The sequence below is a fragment of the Lepidochelys olivacea genome, assembly GCF_965140295.1.
Source record: "Lepidochelys olivacea isolate rLepOli2 genome assembly, chromosome: 2".
Lineage (NCBI taxonomy): Eukaryota > Metazoa > Chordata > Testudines > Cheloniidae > Lepidochelys > Lepidochelys olivacea.
Genome location: NC_140412.1, coordinates 230,387,057 through 230,401,029, shown reverse-complemented (window position 1 = coordinate 230,401,029; position 13,973 = coordinate 230,387,057). Strand labels below are relative to the sequence as shown.

The window sequence follows — 13,973 nt, the reverse complement described above, 5'->3', positions numbered from 1 at the left end:
CCGTGCATGTCCCTGGCCTACCTTGTGGGATCCTGTCCTATAAATGCAATGATCTGTATGTCAGAAAACACACCAGAGAACATTCCTCTTTTTCCATGTGGTCCCTGCCAGGCCAGGATTTAGCTCATAGTCCTTACTTTCAATGTGGATCCAGCCTGCTGTTAGGCTGCAGAGTATAGTATACCTTATATCAGACACTATCCTTAGTAAGCATCCTTCCATTTTAGTAGTCTCCTCCAAATATATGGAGTAGACTTTTATTAGAAATCCCCTGTGCTAAGCAACCAATTGTTGAGAATCCCTTACTTCAAACAGTCTTTCCTTTATAGAACTTAAATAAACAAGCTCAGACGTAAACATAGGGAGATACTGAGGTGTCAACTCAAGAATTGTTAAATAGGAGTTTTAATATCCTACTTCTGATCCAGTGCTTGTAAATAATTTTGCAAACCACATCTAATGAGACTGTCTCCTACTGTTTGGACAACACGTTGTAAGTACTTTTGAGAGACCAGATACTTTCTTTGGAGGATGTTTGCTACAAAGTAGTTGTGGTGTTTCCATGAAAGTCTTTTATAATTGCTCCTTGCTTGGCTAGTGCAATGCTATACTTTGCGTTCTTTCCTGGAACGTAAATGTATGACCATATTGGATGTCTACAAAGCTGTGTTTGAGTATTCTAGTGTGTCTGCTGACTGTCCTAGTGACTACAGTATTGCATTTAATGGATCTTTATTTAAGAAAAGAAAAGATGTGAACAGAGAGTATATTGCATTCTGTGTCTAATTGCATATGAGCAGTAATTGGCTTTATTTATTTTTTTCATTATCAGAGACAAACTTGTAGAAACACTAAAGAAGTGTGGATTTAAATACCAAGAATTTCTCTTGTCTCCAACATACGTGAGTAGTAAGATTATTATAACTCATCCAACTGTACCAAAGAATAAATGGGATATTTGGAAAGAATTTCACATGCTGGAAGAAAGGGTGATGTCCAATTTTGTGGACATTTCTTTGGACTGGTGGTGCCATCTGACTTAGCTTTGGGTTAGGTTAGGATATTTACGTATTTGTTCTGCTTATCACTGCGTGAACATCCAATGGGTACTGTTTAAATCAGTAATTAAATTAGTTTTGCTTGTCCAAGACAGGATCAGGCCATTACTGTGTTACATGTAAATCTCTGTATCTTTGCGATCCAGGGTCATCCTTCATTGTGACATGTCTTATCTAATTTTCTTGTTCATGTGATTGAACATCTCCTCTTGCTTCTTCATTGTGACAGGTAATGGGCACTATGTTTGCCCTAAAAATTGTAGTTAAAGACATTTCAGTTTTTCTCTGACTTCCCACCTTACATACAAAGTTTAACTTTTCTATTGATTTGCAGACAACAGTCAGAAACCTGAGAAAAATCAAGTATTTCTCTTGCTTGAGAAAGATTAGGTAGGAAAGGTGTGATCAGAGGCACAATAAATCTGTGGGAAGTGAGGGCACGCACCATACTGCAAATGGATGGAAAGATCTGAGTTGTACAGTGTATGAAAATTGCCTGTACTGCAGATCCTTAACTACAAACTAATGATGTAGAGATTTCTTCATGGGCACATTTTAAGACACAATTTTAGGCCAGTTGAAAATCGCATTAGTCTAGGGTAATGTTGGTTAATGTTAACAGCTTTGAAATGGTAAACATTTTAAGTGCTAAATATTATATTAATACAAAAAGTGGTAACTTGCTCCTTTTGTGACCATGCAGATTGCTTTGATTCTCTGTACCATGTGGACTGATTGTTTTTGTGGGGTTTTGCTTACAGCTTGGCATTCCCAATTCCAGGCTGCGATATTTTCTGATTGCAAAGCTTCAGTCAGAGTTACTTTCCTTTCAAGCTCCTGGTCAGGTGAGATTCATTGCTATTCCTTGACTACTCTTTGTTTCAAGGAGACTGAGGGCTAGATCTTCATCTGTGCGAAGCTTATGCTCAGGTGCAGAGTGTGTGCACAAGTAAAATGGCTGTAAGCCACCTTTCCTTTTTTCCTGATTCTGGCCTCGCTGGGGACTGAAATGGCTCCCACTGGCTTAGATAGCTTAAAGTAGTTCCTAGGAACAATTTTGCTGACTCAGAAGAGACCAAGGTGCTGGGCACTCTGGAACCTTTTCTTGGAAGGGTGCAGGATGCAGCAATGTCCTCTAGGACCCTTAGAGATAGAAAATGGGGGACCACCCTGTGCCCCTTGAAGATCTCCATAGAGGAGGGAGTGGCCCACAAAGCCTCAAGTTCCCAGAAAAGAATGAAGAAGATGCCCAGACGACGTAGAAAGGTAATGGTGAATTCCAAGCCTATTGAGACGGACATAGGCATGTGTGGGAGGGGGTGTGAAACTCACCAGAGGTTCACAAACATTTCAGCAAATCTGGTCTGAGTCTCAGGTTACTAGCCAAGCCTCTAACCAAGCAACTTTCACCTGGTCCTAGCTTTCTTTATTATAGTTTCGCACAATCCTTTCTTCCTCTGTTTTATGGAAGTGAAACGTCAAGATCCATATTCCTTAAACTGGCTGCGTACATCTACAAAGCATGTACAAGTTAGCGCTTCATAATGCCAGAATCCTTTCAAAATCTTGATAGACAGAGAATCAGTCTTATTTTATACTGGACAGCTCTGTATGACTTCCCAGACATTGCTACATGGACTTCTCTTAGCAGTTACCTATTACAGTACTAAGTACAGTATTTTAATCATTTGACTATTTTGTTCCATGCTAGATATTGGAAAATTTCCCAGATCAGGAGCCAAAAGCTTCAGTGAAGCACAGAGTTGCTGCAGGCTTGGAAAAAGAGAGCTCCTTCACGTCACCCGAAGAGGAGCACATTGAGCCAAACTCTGGTTCTGATGCTGGCAGCGGACAGCGTTCGCAGAAGGAAGCGTTCGTTTTTAAACTTGAAACAGCGAAAGAAATGGAAAGAAAGCGGAACCAGGACAGTGATCTCTCTATTCAAATGCTAAAAGACTTCCTTGAAGAGGATGGAGAAGAAATGAGTCAGTACTTCTTGCCACCAAAGGCCTTACTGCGCTATGCTTTCCTGTTAGACATTGTGACACCCAGCTGCAGGAGATCCACTTGCTTCACAAAAGGGTAAGTGTCCAGGAGAGTCCTCTGGGGGACCTTATCCAGACATGTTAAATGCAAACATTTCTTTGCAGTCATCTGAAAAACCAAAAGCAGTGTTCCATCAAAAAGCAAGACATTACTGTAACACATTTCTCGTTATTGCATGCTTCCTGATTCAACAGAATATGAGCATGAGAATCGCTCTGGCAGAACATCGTGTGCCCTACACACAAAAGCACTCACAAAGACCATGCCATTTGTTTGGTGACCTTCCGAGAAGCTTAATTACCCCTGGCGGAAACATTGTTCCAGTAGATTGGTGGAAAGCTAATGCACTAATTAATTTCTTTATATTACTTACACATAATGCTTTGTAACTTCAGTAACAGCTCCTTTCCTCATTAAAACTGTCGCTAATGTATATTTAATTGATGTTGTAAACGGTGGGGCGAAAACCTCAGCTGTAGCTCCACTGAAGGCAATGGAGTTATGTCCATTCACATCACGTAAGGATCTGGCCATACAGTCCTTATTTACAACGATTAGTTTCATTTTTAATGAAGAAATGCACAAATGACAGCTCATTCAGTTTAATATCTGTTGCTCACTGGTCTAGTAGCTTCCTAATTTGTACTCTGCATTTCTAAGGCACAATCAGTGCTGAGTGTTCTCAATTCCCATTGACATTAGAGCTAGTTGGGAATTATTTGATGAAAAGTTTTTTGTTTTGTTTTTTGGTCAGAAAACACTTGATTCATTGAAACCAAAACTTTTCACAGGAAACGGGTCAGTTTTTAAGTAATTTAGTGACTCAGATATTTTTAAGTTTTGAAATTGTCAACAATATTTTGACTTCTAAAGTAAACATGTCTGGTTCTCTAGTTCAATACAATGTTTCCATAAGCTAAGTTATAGAGCAAAAACATTTTACAAATAAAAAATGGTCAATCAATTTCAAAATATTTCATTTTATCCAAACAAAATGTTTCAGTTCACCCAAACCACTTTTTCCCCCCAGACTTTCATTTTGTGAACATTTTTTAAGATTGACTCTTTTTTGTTCAGGGCAGGAAACTTTTTTGAAACCTTGACAATTTTTACAGGATGGGAAGATCATTTTTCTTCCAGCCCTGACTGACATCAGCACCAATACAAGTTGAGGGGAATACTGGAGACACTCAGCATCTCACCAGACTGGGCCCATAACTAGCACACTTAGTTAAAAACCCTGGGCCAAACTGATTCCTGGTGTAACTCCAGACATTTCACTGCAGTAGCAAGGATGAATTTGGCTCATTATGTTTTGGTTTTAAAATATACTTTTATGTTACAGAACGGCCCAAAATAGGAAAAATGTCTGGCTCGCTGAAGTGCTTTAATGTAGTTGTGGGACAGCTGGTTTTGGGAATAACCACAGCACTCGATTACCCCTCGCTGTTGAACTGGATTGAGGATGGGGGAAGAACATGTTTATCTTGTTGACTGAGTGTACAAGTACAAAGCATTTCACAACACTGTAGGCTGTGGTGCAGGCAATGAGAGGGAGGTATGGGACATTTTGAATGACAGAGCAAGTTAAACCCTCTTTCAGAGACTGCTCTGATGGATCCCTTTATAAATCCATGTAGCCTTGACAAGGATATGCTATTGCCAAAGGAATCAATCACCTGAAAACTCATGTAAAGCAAGTTACTGAGAGCTCTATATAATGTAGAGAAAACTGATTTTTTTTATTAGAGTCACAAGGGAATACACTATACCCAGACAGAGACTAGGTTGCCTGAGTCAGACTAAGACATTTTAAGTAGTTTACGTACATAAAGAGAAGAACAACAAAATAATAAAACTTCAGTAAAGTAAAAAGGTAGAACATGGTTTTCTAATCCAGCGTCTGTTTTCCATATAAGTACTGAAAAGTAACCAACTGCCCAAGTACTAATGTTCTTTTTTTCTTATGCCAAAATTTCCCAAATTTCCTTAAGTACTCAGTCTAGGTTAGGGTTGTTGAGTTATCTCTAGTCAGCAACAATAAAAAGAAATATGAACAGCTAATAAGAAAAGATGTAATTCTTCCCAAATTTATAAAAACTATTATTCAGTTGTAAAGAGCCGGCGACCTTTCAGAGTATTCGCTTAGAATTATACTACATTTTCTCTCTACAGAAACCAAAATATTGTAATTTTTGGGCAGTTCCACCATACATAGTATATATCATGCTACCATGTTTTCCACAGTTCCTTCAGCGTAAATCATTTAGAATCATTTAGCATCTTTTTTATAATAATATGGATGTATGAAAAAGATCACCTGCCAGAATAAGGCAGATTTGAAGTACCAGTTTAGGAACTACTTGCAATTATTTTAGTTGTTTTGCCGCCAAAGTTTTTTATTATTATTATTTATAAATGCAGGTACTTTGTGTATATATAATACATTAGAATTCCTCTCATATGGGTTACCTTGTGAAAACAAATATTTGTTAAAAATGTATGTTTAAAAAATTAATCAATTGAAGACCATGTATTTAGAAGATGGTTTTAATTGCTTACATCATAATCCATAACTGTGTTTGGGGCCCTGATCCAGCACAGCATTTACATACGAGCTTAATTTTAATCACATGAGTAGTCCTGTTGACTTCAGTTGGGCCACTGAAGTTCTTTCCTGAATCAGTGCAGGAGTGCTCAGCTTCATGCAGGATTGAGCTCTAACCAGACTATTGCACCTGTGGGGGGCAGGGAAGGACTTTTCCCACCGCTTTTTCCCTTTGTGAGGTATGTAAAGCCCAAAACAAAAGGCAGCCACCATAGTTTATCAGTGCATCTGGAAGGGGTGAGTTAAGCTCCCAAGAAGCTGTGCAGAGGACTCCATAAAAGCGGTCTAGACAATGGTGAGGAGCAGTGTGGCGAGTAGCATAAGGTGAGGGCATGGCTAGTGGTTGTGTGGAATAAGTGCATCCAGAGGCGTGATGCAGATGGCTGGCTGTTCCTTAGATGTTCACTGTGCAAAGCCCATTTATTTTGCTTTCTAAATCCCTGTCTATTCAGGACTTCCTTGCACAATAGTTATCATGCAAGCAGTGTATGTCTCTGACAGTCTGGCAACCCTATAATTATATTTAAATGATAGTCTGTGAGAGACTGTTGAGTAAACATGTATTTACAGTATAAACCACAAACCCTCCAAAAGAGCCAAAATATAGCTTATAATGTCAACTTTTACTATTATATGCTGGATATTTTTTGACTGCTGTAAACAAGAAAGCAAGTAAAAATATGTTCAGCTAATGCCAAAATCTGACTGAATTTCTCTGCTCTTCATGAGAGAAAATTAAAATTTTAGGCTCTCGCTAATGGTCCTCTCCTCCTTTTGAGTACAAAGAACCAAATTTTCAAAAGTGGCCATTTTCATTTTGCATGCAAATCTAAATAGATGCTAAATTGGAGAAGTTCCCGAGTTGTGTACCCAAAGCCCATTTGCACTTACAAATGCATAATTTGTGTATGAAACTTAGGTGGCCATTTCTGAAGATATTATGCCTGAAATCCTTGACTGATTGCTCTATAGATTGTTACCAGGGATAAATCTCCTGAGCACTGATGGGAGAATAATCCCCAAAGATTATTTTCAGAGGCTGGTTTTGTAGTCCCAGGGTTAGTTGTGTTAATAAGAAGGCCTTTGTGTAACCTTTCCAGAAGACTATTTGTTAGTGCCAGCAAATTAACCTCCATGCTTTTCTTCACTCATCAATATTGTAAAGCCTAATAGAACTTTTCATGTGTGATTTTTTTTGTTGTTTTTAAGATATGGTCACTATGTAGAAGGAACGGGCTCAGTGCTGCAGACAGCAGAGGATGTGCAGGTACAGGATGTATTGTAAATCATATCAGAATGATTTATTATTTTTTTGTCTTACTACTTTGGCTTAACTATTCTGGATTTATTATAACCAAAAATGTCTTCAGGACTAAATCTTACAGCACAGACCAACTATCTCTCCGGATCTTCCAGTATTTCCAATTAATTTACTCTGAGTACCCAGATGGAGTATATTAAAGTCATGGTTCTGTGGGAAGATTGTGGGTATGCGACTATTTTTTATCATGCCTATTGCTATGTGTAATATTCACAATGAAACCTGAAAACCTTGATATGGGCTGGGTCTGTGGATAATTTACAGTACAACAGATTTTTGCCTGTAGGGCCATTTGTGGGCCAGTTTTTGCACACACATGTCCCTATTTTACAGCAAAAATGTCAAACAATTAAAACTCAATTTTTTTAAATTTCAAAAGTATTCTATTTTGCATTGAAACACACAACATTTTGAAATTGTCCACTTTTAATGTGAAATTCATTAAAAAGTGATATTTTAGCACAGGAAAAGTAAAACAATGAAATGGCAAGCTTTTTTTGATGAAACATCACAGAAATTTGTTTACTGTTTTACAGACCCCATCATACATATATGGAAAGACTTCACTTTTTAATCCTTGGCCAGAATTTAAATAGCATTTTTGGGTGTACAAGGAATGCAGTGTTGGAACATAGAGGAATATCAAAGCTGTCAGGTTTAACAAAGTATACATAGCATAATTTTAGTACAGGATGTTAGTTCCTGCTTATTGAGTCATCTTTCTTCTCCAGTGTTCGACAGCAGTTTATTATCCTATGGTTGCATATTTGAATATTTGTATAGCCTCAGACTTCAGAAAAAATGATTACTCGTTCTTGACAGCGTGATGGTTTTTCTTGTAAATTGTAATTGTTGAGACATTGTTGAGTGCAAAAGTATAGCACAAGCTATACTTTTAAACAGAATGCACAGCCGTACTGTTGTCTTCAGCAATGCAATCACCTTAAATATTTCATAAAGATACGTTATGCTGTAATTTTATGTAGTCGTTGTCCATCATCCATATCTGTTGTTTTGTACTTTCCCCACAGCTAGAATCAGTGTTTAAATCCATTGAGATGCTATCAGAAGAAGAGAAGCTTATGAAATTGTCAACACTAAAACTAAGATATTTTACTCCTAGAGAAATAGAAAATCTCTATGGATTCCCTCCAGAATTTGGTATGTGCCTCTGAATTTCCCCTGTTGCTCTCTAGTTTTCAGAACTACATCCAGAATTGCCAAGCTGGCATTTTGAAGAAGAATGCTTCACTTTTTGTGTGTGTTAGTTACTACAATATGACTTTATTTTAATGATGGATTATTATTATTTGGACCATTTCTCTAAACTTCTATCAGTTTTTCCCAGTTTATAAGATCAAACCTATGTGTTGTATAGCCAAATAGGCTTGTGAATGTAAAATGGGAAAAACAATGCGTTTTGGAATGAAAAATTGCTGTATCATGAAAAGGCAGTGATGAGAGGCACTCGTTTGACTTAGTTTTTGTTTCTTCTAATTTAGGGGTTTGGTTTTGTTGTTTCCAACAAGTGAGATGCAGAAAGCTGTCCATTATCGTAATTCGTGTTCTCCTTTGACTTTAAAAATAGGTTTACTGGTGCTTTTAGCATTCAGCTGTTGGCAAAAGTAATTACAATGTGGAACCATAAAAGACTAACTGTTTTATTGCGGTCAATATTATAGGTCCCATAAGGTTAACACAGCAACGTTATCAAAACTGCCCCCTTCTTTCTGGCACCTGTGACTTGCTTTCAGGAGGATGACCTCATGCTTTTCTCTTTCCTGTTCTTTCCTGTTGTTGATACAGAATGAGAGCGAGAGAGAGAGGTAGGAGAATGACCCAAAACAAGCCAATGCTTGGGGCATAATTCTCATCTACGATGTTACAGCTTTGCCAGTGCATCGTAAAGGGGCCATGGTGTAATGAAAATCAGGCCCTTAATGTTTTGTGGGAAAACAAACTGAAAGCAAGTAGAGTCTGCATTCTCTGCCAGCGGGTGTCACCAGCAGAGCAGCATCCTTAAAAAGCAAATGTGACCTAAATTATGTGAGACAAGGTCCAAAATCGTGCAGTGAGCCCCCCCAAAACTGTATTAGGCACTAACTCTCTCTTTGGTGATGTTGGCGAGACTTAGGCCAAGGAAGTACAAAGTCTGAGATAATTCATCCAGGCAGGTGAGGGAGCAGGGTCTGAGAAACCGTGTCCAGTGTGGTCTGTCCAGCCCAAGAGCCATTACTGTTCTAGCTGGCTTATGGGGGGGGGGGTGTGGGTGTGTATATATATATGTGTGTGTCTATATATACTTTTTAAACCTGTGTAAATCGTGAGCCTAACACAGTGGATTGCTTGGGGAATGTGGATGGGGATCCCAGGGGAGGAATTCAGGCACAAATGAGCCTTTGGAGGAGAGTGGCTGCCCAAGTCTAGGTGCTAGGGAGCTGGGCAGAATGGCTGGAGCTGGCAGGAGATGCTTTTTACTACAGTAGTTTGCATTCAGGGACTTAATAGCTGGCAGAGAAAGCTGGAACAACGCCTCCCAGCCATCTCCTCCTGGGCATCCCTCCCTTGGTTCAGCCTCTCCCCAGCGAGGAAACTTGCTGAATCAGCACATTCTGGCTGCTATGACCACATCCCCCTTCCAGCCAGAATTGCCATCTTTGGGGGCTCTACTGCTAGACTGCTAGCCCTCCTGCCCCCACATCTGTGCTATGCCAGTGAAGCTGAATTAGCATAGATTGCAGGGAAAGCTGTGCTTCATGGCCGTTAGTAAAATCTTAACAATGTGTGTGTTGCTCTCCGTCGACTTGATCCAAAATCCAGTGAGCTCAGTGGGAGTTATTCCAGAGGGGTGTGGCTCAGATACAGTGTGGGGGACACGCGTATTGCAGCTCTCAGTAACTGCATCAGGAAATGTTTGTGCAAGTTCCAATAGATTGGAAGATCAGGAACAGACCAGACTAACTTTGTATTGTACATTGTTTTTGTTTTAGGCTTTCCTGACAAGATAACAATGAAGCAACGCTACCGTCTCCTGGGAAACAGTCTCAATGTGCATGTAGTGGCTAAACTGATCTCACTTTTGACTGGATGATTCTGAACCCAAACTTGATGAGTGTTCTCTGATATAGGTCCTGCTAACTCAGAATATACTTTCCTTCTTTGAGAAACTTAGTAAAGGTTGTAGCAGTTTCACAAAAATCATCACTAACATTTAAATGTCCATGTAAAGTATCTATCTGGAATAGATTTATTCTGCTGAACAACTGGTATATCTTGAATACCTTTTGTTTATGGAGGATCTGAACTGTTGGAGCAAACAGTTACACTGTTAAAATGGAAGTTGCCAATACTTGTACTATTTAATTTTTATTTCTAGCTTGTAAAATACGAACTGCAGCATTTGCCAATGAAAACAGGTAAAACTATCACTTCAACTTAAAACAAGTTTGTCTAGAAGCTGTCGTTTAGAATAAAAAATATGTGACAGGCAGTTATTTTAATAAAGTTCAGGTAATGTGTTCTACGTGTTGAATCTCTTTAGCTGTAAATATTATTTTGTTCTATTCTTAAAAGAAAAAGCTATTGTGAATATCTTCTGACAATTTATTGTAATTTTGTTAGGTTTTTACAACAAATGTAACTTTTGTAAAACTGATAAGTTCAGTATTTATATATAATAGTTTTAAAAAAAACAAGATGCCAAATCTAACATAAGTATCCATCTAATCTTTCTAGGTACTTATGACCCCAGCTCACAATCATGGCTGAGCCTGGTGTGACTTGTTTAATGGTAACCTAAGAAAAATTACAACCCTGACACTGACCTCACTGATCATGTGCTACCTTTTCTCCCTGCTGTCTCTACCACACCTTGGCCTGAGCCCCCTGCAACATATCCTCAGTCCAGAAACAGCTCGGAAAACTCCGTGGCGGCGTGGCCCATGCAGTTGGGCCCCATAAGCGGTTGGGCAAGGTAGTTTAGCTGCATACAGTCCTCCGTCTTGACCCCCTCCCCTGCGGATGCATCCACCCCCGTGCCAACTGCATGGAAAAAGGGTAAAGAAGGGAAAGCGAGTGGGGGGCAGGGGACATGCCGTTGCAGGTGGGGAGTTTCTGTCGTTAGGTTGATTTCACTGTTTGCACTTGTTCATGCACTTTTTGTTTTGGAAAGGTTCTGTCGTGACTAGTGCTTTGGTGTGGTAATGGCAGCAGGCCTGCCTGGCAATGAGTGAATGTTGTATTGTTTTAATACAAGCTATAAATAAAGCTTTTTATGTCATCAGGAAAGTTTATTGCTATCACTGCATCTCATCTTACAATCAGTATTTAAAATAATAAAGGTAAACACATGATCAAGACCAATTAGGTATTAGTAAGCAAACTCTATTCCTCTGTACACTTAGGTACAGCAATCCACACTTCTTCACTTCCATACTGTTAATCTTCCCCCTCTCCCCTATTTCGTAAGTTACCATGCAGTGTACTTGGTGAATATGACAATCAAGCCCCCTTTGTGATCGGGCATTCATACTGCACTTGCCCTGAAAGGGTTAATGCAGTCTGAGAAGGAGGCTAATTAACCCAACAGATCACAGCTGAGGGGAATCAGGTGGTTAAGTAACCCACTGACTGAGGGAGGGAGCCCAGCTGAGGAGCAACAAGCAAAAACAGGAAATTAGCAGCAGAGGGGGCCGCTGGGAAACAGTACATTCAACAACTATTTTCCTCCTGCTGAGTGTGTAATTAAACCTTTTACCAGGGCCTCTGACATCAGGGAATGGTTTCATAAGCCAAGACAAAAGGGAGTGTGCAGGGTCCCCTGAATAATTGTGTTGACAGTAATTCCATTTGTGACATTGTTATTTGGTGGGAATAGTCTCCCAGCCTGTCCATTAATGTAGACTCCCAATCAGTGAAAATCCCTACCATCATGAACTCTCCCCGTGCAGCCCACGTCAACATTCATAAACTCACCTCTGGTCTATGAGGGCCTGCATAATAATGGAATAGTACCCTTTGCAGTTTAGGTACTTATGTGCTCTTTGAGGAGGACAAACTATAGGGACATCAGTCCCATCAGTGGCCGCGGCGCAGTTAGGAAACCCCATTCTCCAGTAGTTAACGCTTTTATGTCTGCCCCCTTGGGGTAAACATCTGCCTCAGAAATCTCTGCAACCACTTTATCCACAGTTGACTTTCCTACAGCAAACTGGTGGCACTGGACCTGTAGCAGTCTAGGGTAGCCAACTTCCAGACAGCTATAGCAACCCCCTTCTGGACCAGCAAAGGTGGCCTCATGCGTGTGTCTTTATGCTGGAGGGTCAGGGCAAGCTGCTCATAAAGCTCCAGAGATGTAGCTTTCTTCATGCTTAAGTTCTGGACCCACTGCTGGTCATCCCTGGTCTGCATGGCCATATGATCCCACCAGTCTGTGCTTGTGACCCTGCACCAGAAGCACCAGTCTACGTAGGGAGCATCCGCAGCTATACTGGAGTAATGATTTCATCAGCCAGCGTGAGTCAGCATGCCTGGGTGGTGGTGGTGGTGGTAATCCTCTTGTTCCGTCATAAGCTCTGTCAGGTGTGTGTGGTGGGCCAGAAAAGGCTGCTGAAATGTCCACCAACACCCCATGGAAGCTCTGCCCGTTTCCGGACAAAGGAGTGAAAGCGCAAGCAAGAGAAATCCTTGAAAAAGCCTGCCTTCACCATGTTGCTCGGCAGGCTGTTCAAACTTCCTGTCATGTGCAGTGTGACGTTATTGACAGGAACTGTGACCGTATAGATCATTGTGGCAACAAGGGTCCTACGGTTGCACCAGGTCTTGTACAGAGGAGGCCAAGTGGGGTGTCTATGGAAAGGTTGTAGTTTGCTGGTTATGATTATGCTGTCTGTATGTGTGTATCATTTTTGTATTTGAAGTTATGAATATTGGCTATGTACTTGTTTGATTCTAAATAGCCTCAGTAAAGCATTTGGTCAGCTTCTTGAGAAAGGACTATACTTGGTAAGTGCCCAATCAAGAAACACTTAATTGACAATGGACTTTGGGATACGCCAATCCACATCTGAGCTTTCCTGGGAACATTCAAACTAACATGTAAACAATGTCATCGGCCTGCAAAAAGCTGAATCATCCATCGACACGGGACTTGCTCAGGTGGCTACAGACTCCATCTTGTTGTTGTGATTTTGCACCGGAGAACAAAGGGGTTTCCGCCCACAAGAGAGAGAATATAAGAGGCCCTGGAAACCCCTCCATTTGGTCTTCAGGTGGCTCAAAAGATAGCCTCTCCACCCCAAAGAGATGCCTGAAAGAAACTGGAACAAAGGACAGTAACTATGGGGGTGTGAGTGATCGCTGGACCCAGACTAGGAACGTGTCTAGACAGTCAAAGAAGCTTATTGGAACATTTTTGAGGGTGAGATTTACCTGCATTTAGTCTCCTACTGTATTAGGCTTAGACTTGCGTATTTTTGTTTTATTTTGCTTGGCAATTTACTTTGTTCTGTCTGTTATTACTTGAAAGCACTTAAATCCTACTTTTTATACTTAATAAAATCACTTTTGCTTATTAATTGACCCAGAGTAGGCAAGTAATTCCTGGGGGAGCAAACAGCTGTGTGTATCTCTCTATCAGTGTTATAGAGGGTGGACAATTTATGAGTTTACCCTGTATAAGCCTTATACCGAGGAAAATGGATGTATTTGGAGTTTGGATCCCTTTGGGAACTGGGTATCTGGGTGCTGGAGACAGGAGCACTTCTCAAGCTGTTTTCAGTTAAGTCTGCAGCTTTTGGGGGACGTAATTCAGACCTGGGTCTGTGTTTGCAGCAGGCTAGTGTGTCTGGCACAATCAGGCAAGGAACTGAAGTCCGAAGCTGCCAGGGAAAACAGGCTCAGAGGTCGTCTCAGCACATCAGGTGGCAGTCCCAAGGGGGTT

The 13,973-nt window shown here is 40.4% G+C and overlaps 1 protein-coding gene across 3 annotated transcripts in view; it reads left to right on the top strand.

Annotated features, from left to right (window-relative positions):
- Positions 1-13,608, top strand: part of TRDMT1 (tRNA aspartic acid methyltransferase 1) — a 44,204-nt gene extending 30,596 nt beyond the window's left edge. For 2 of the 3 annotated variants that reach the window (XM_084620488.1, XM_084620490.1), the window contains exons 6-11: positions 833-902; positions 1,820-1,903; positions 2,770-3,140; positions 6,922-6,979; positions 8,065-8,194; positions 10,024-13,608. In XM_084620488.1, the coding sequence (XP_084476614.1) occupies positions 833-902; positions 1,820-1,903; positions 2,770-3,140; positions 6,922-6,979; positions 8,065-8,194; positions 10,024-10,124 (814 nt within the window). In that variant the 3' untranslated portion in view covers positions 10,125-13,608. The remainder of the gene's footprint in view (positions 1-832; positions 903-1,819; positions 1,904-2,769; positions 3,141-6,921; positions 6,980-8,064; positions 8,195-10,023) is intronic. The other variant, XM_084620489.1, reaches the window with a different exon arrangement.
- The last annotated feature ends 365 nt before the right edge of the window (positions 13,609-13,973 follow it).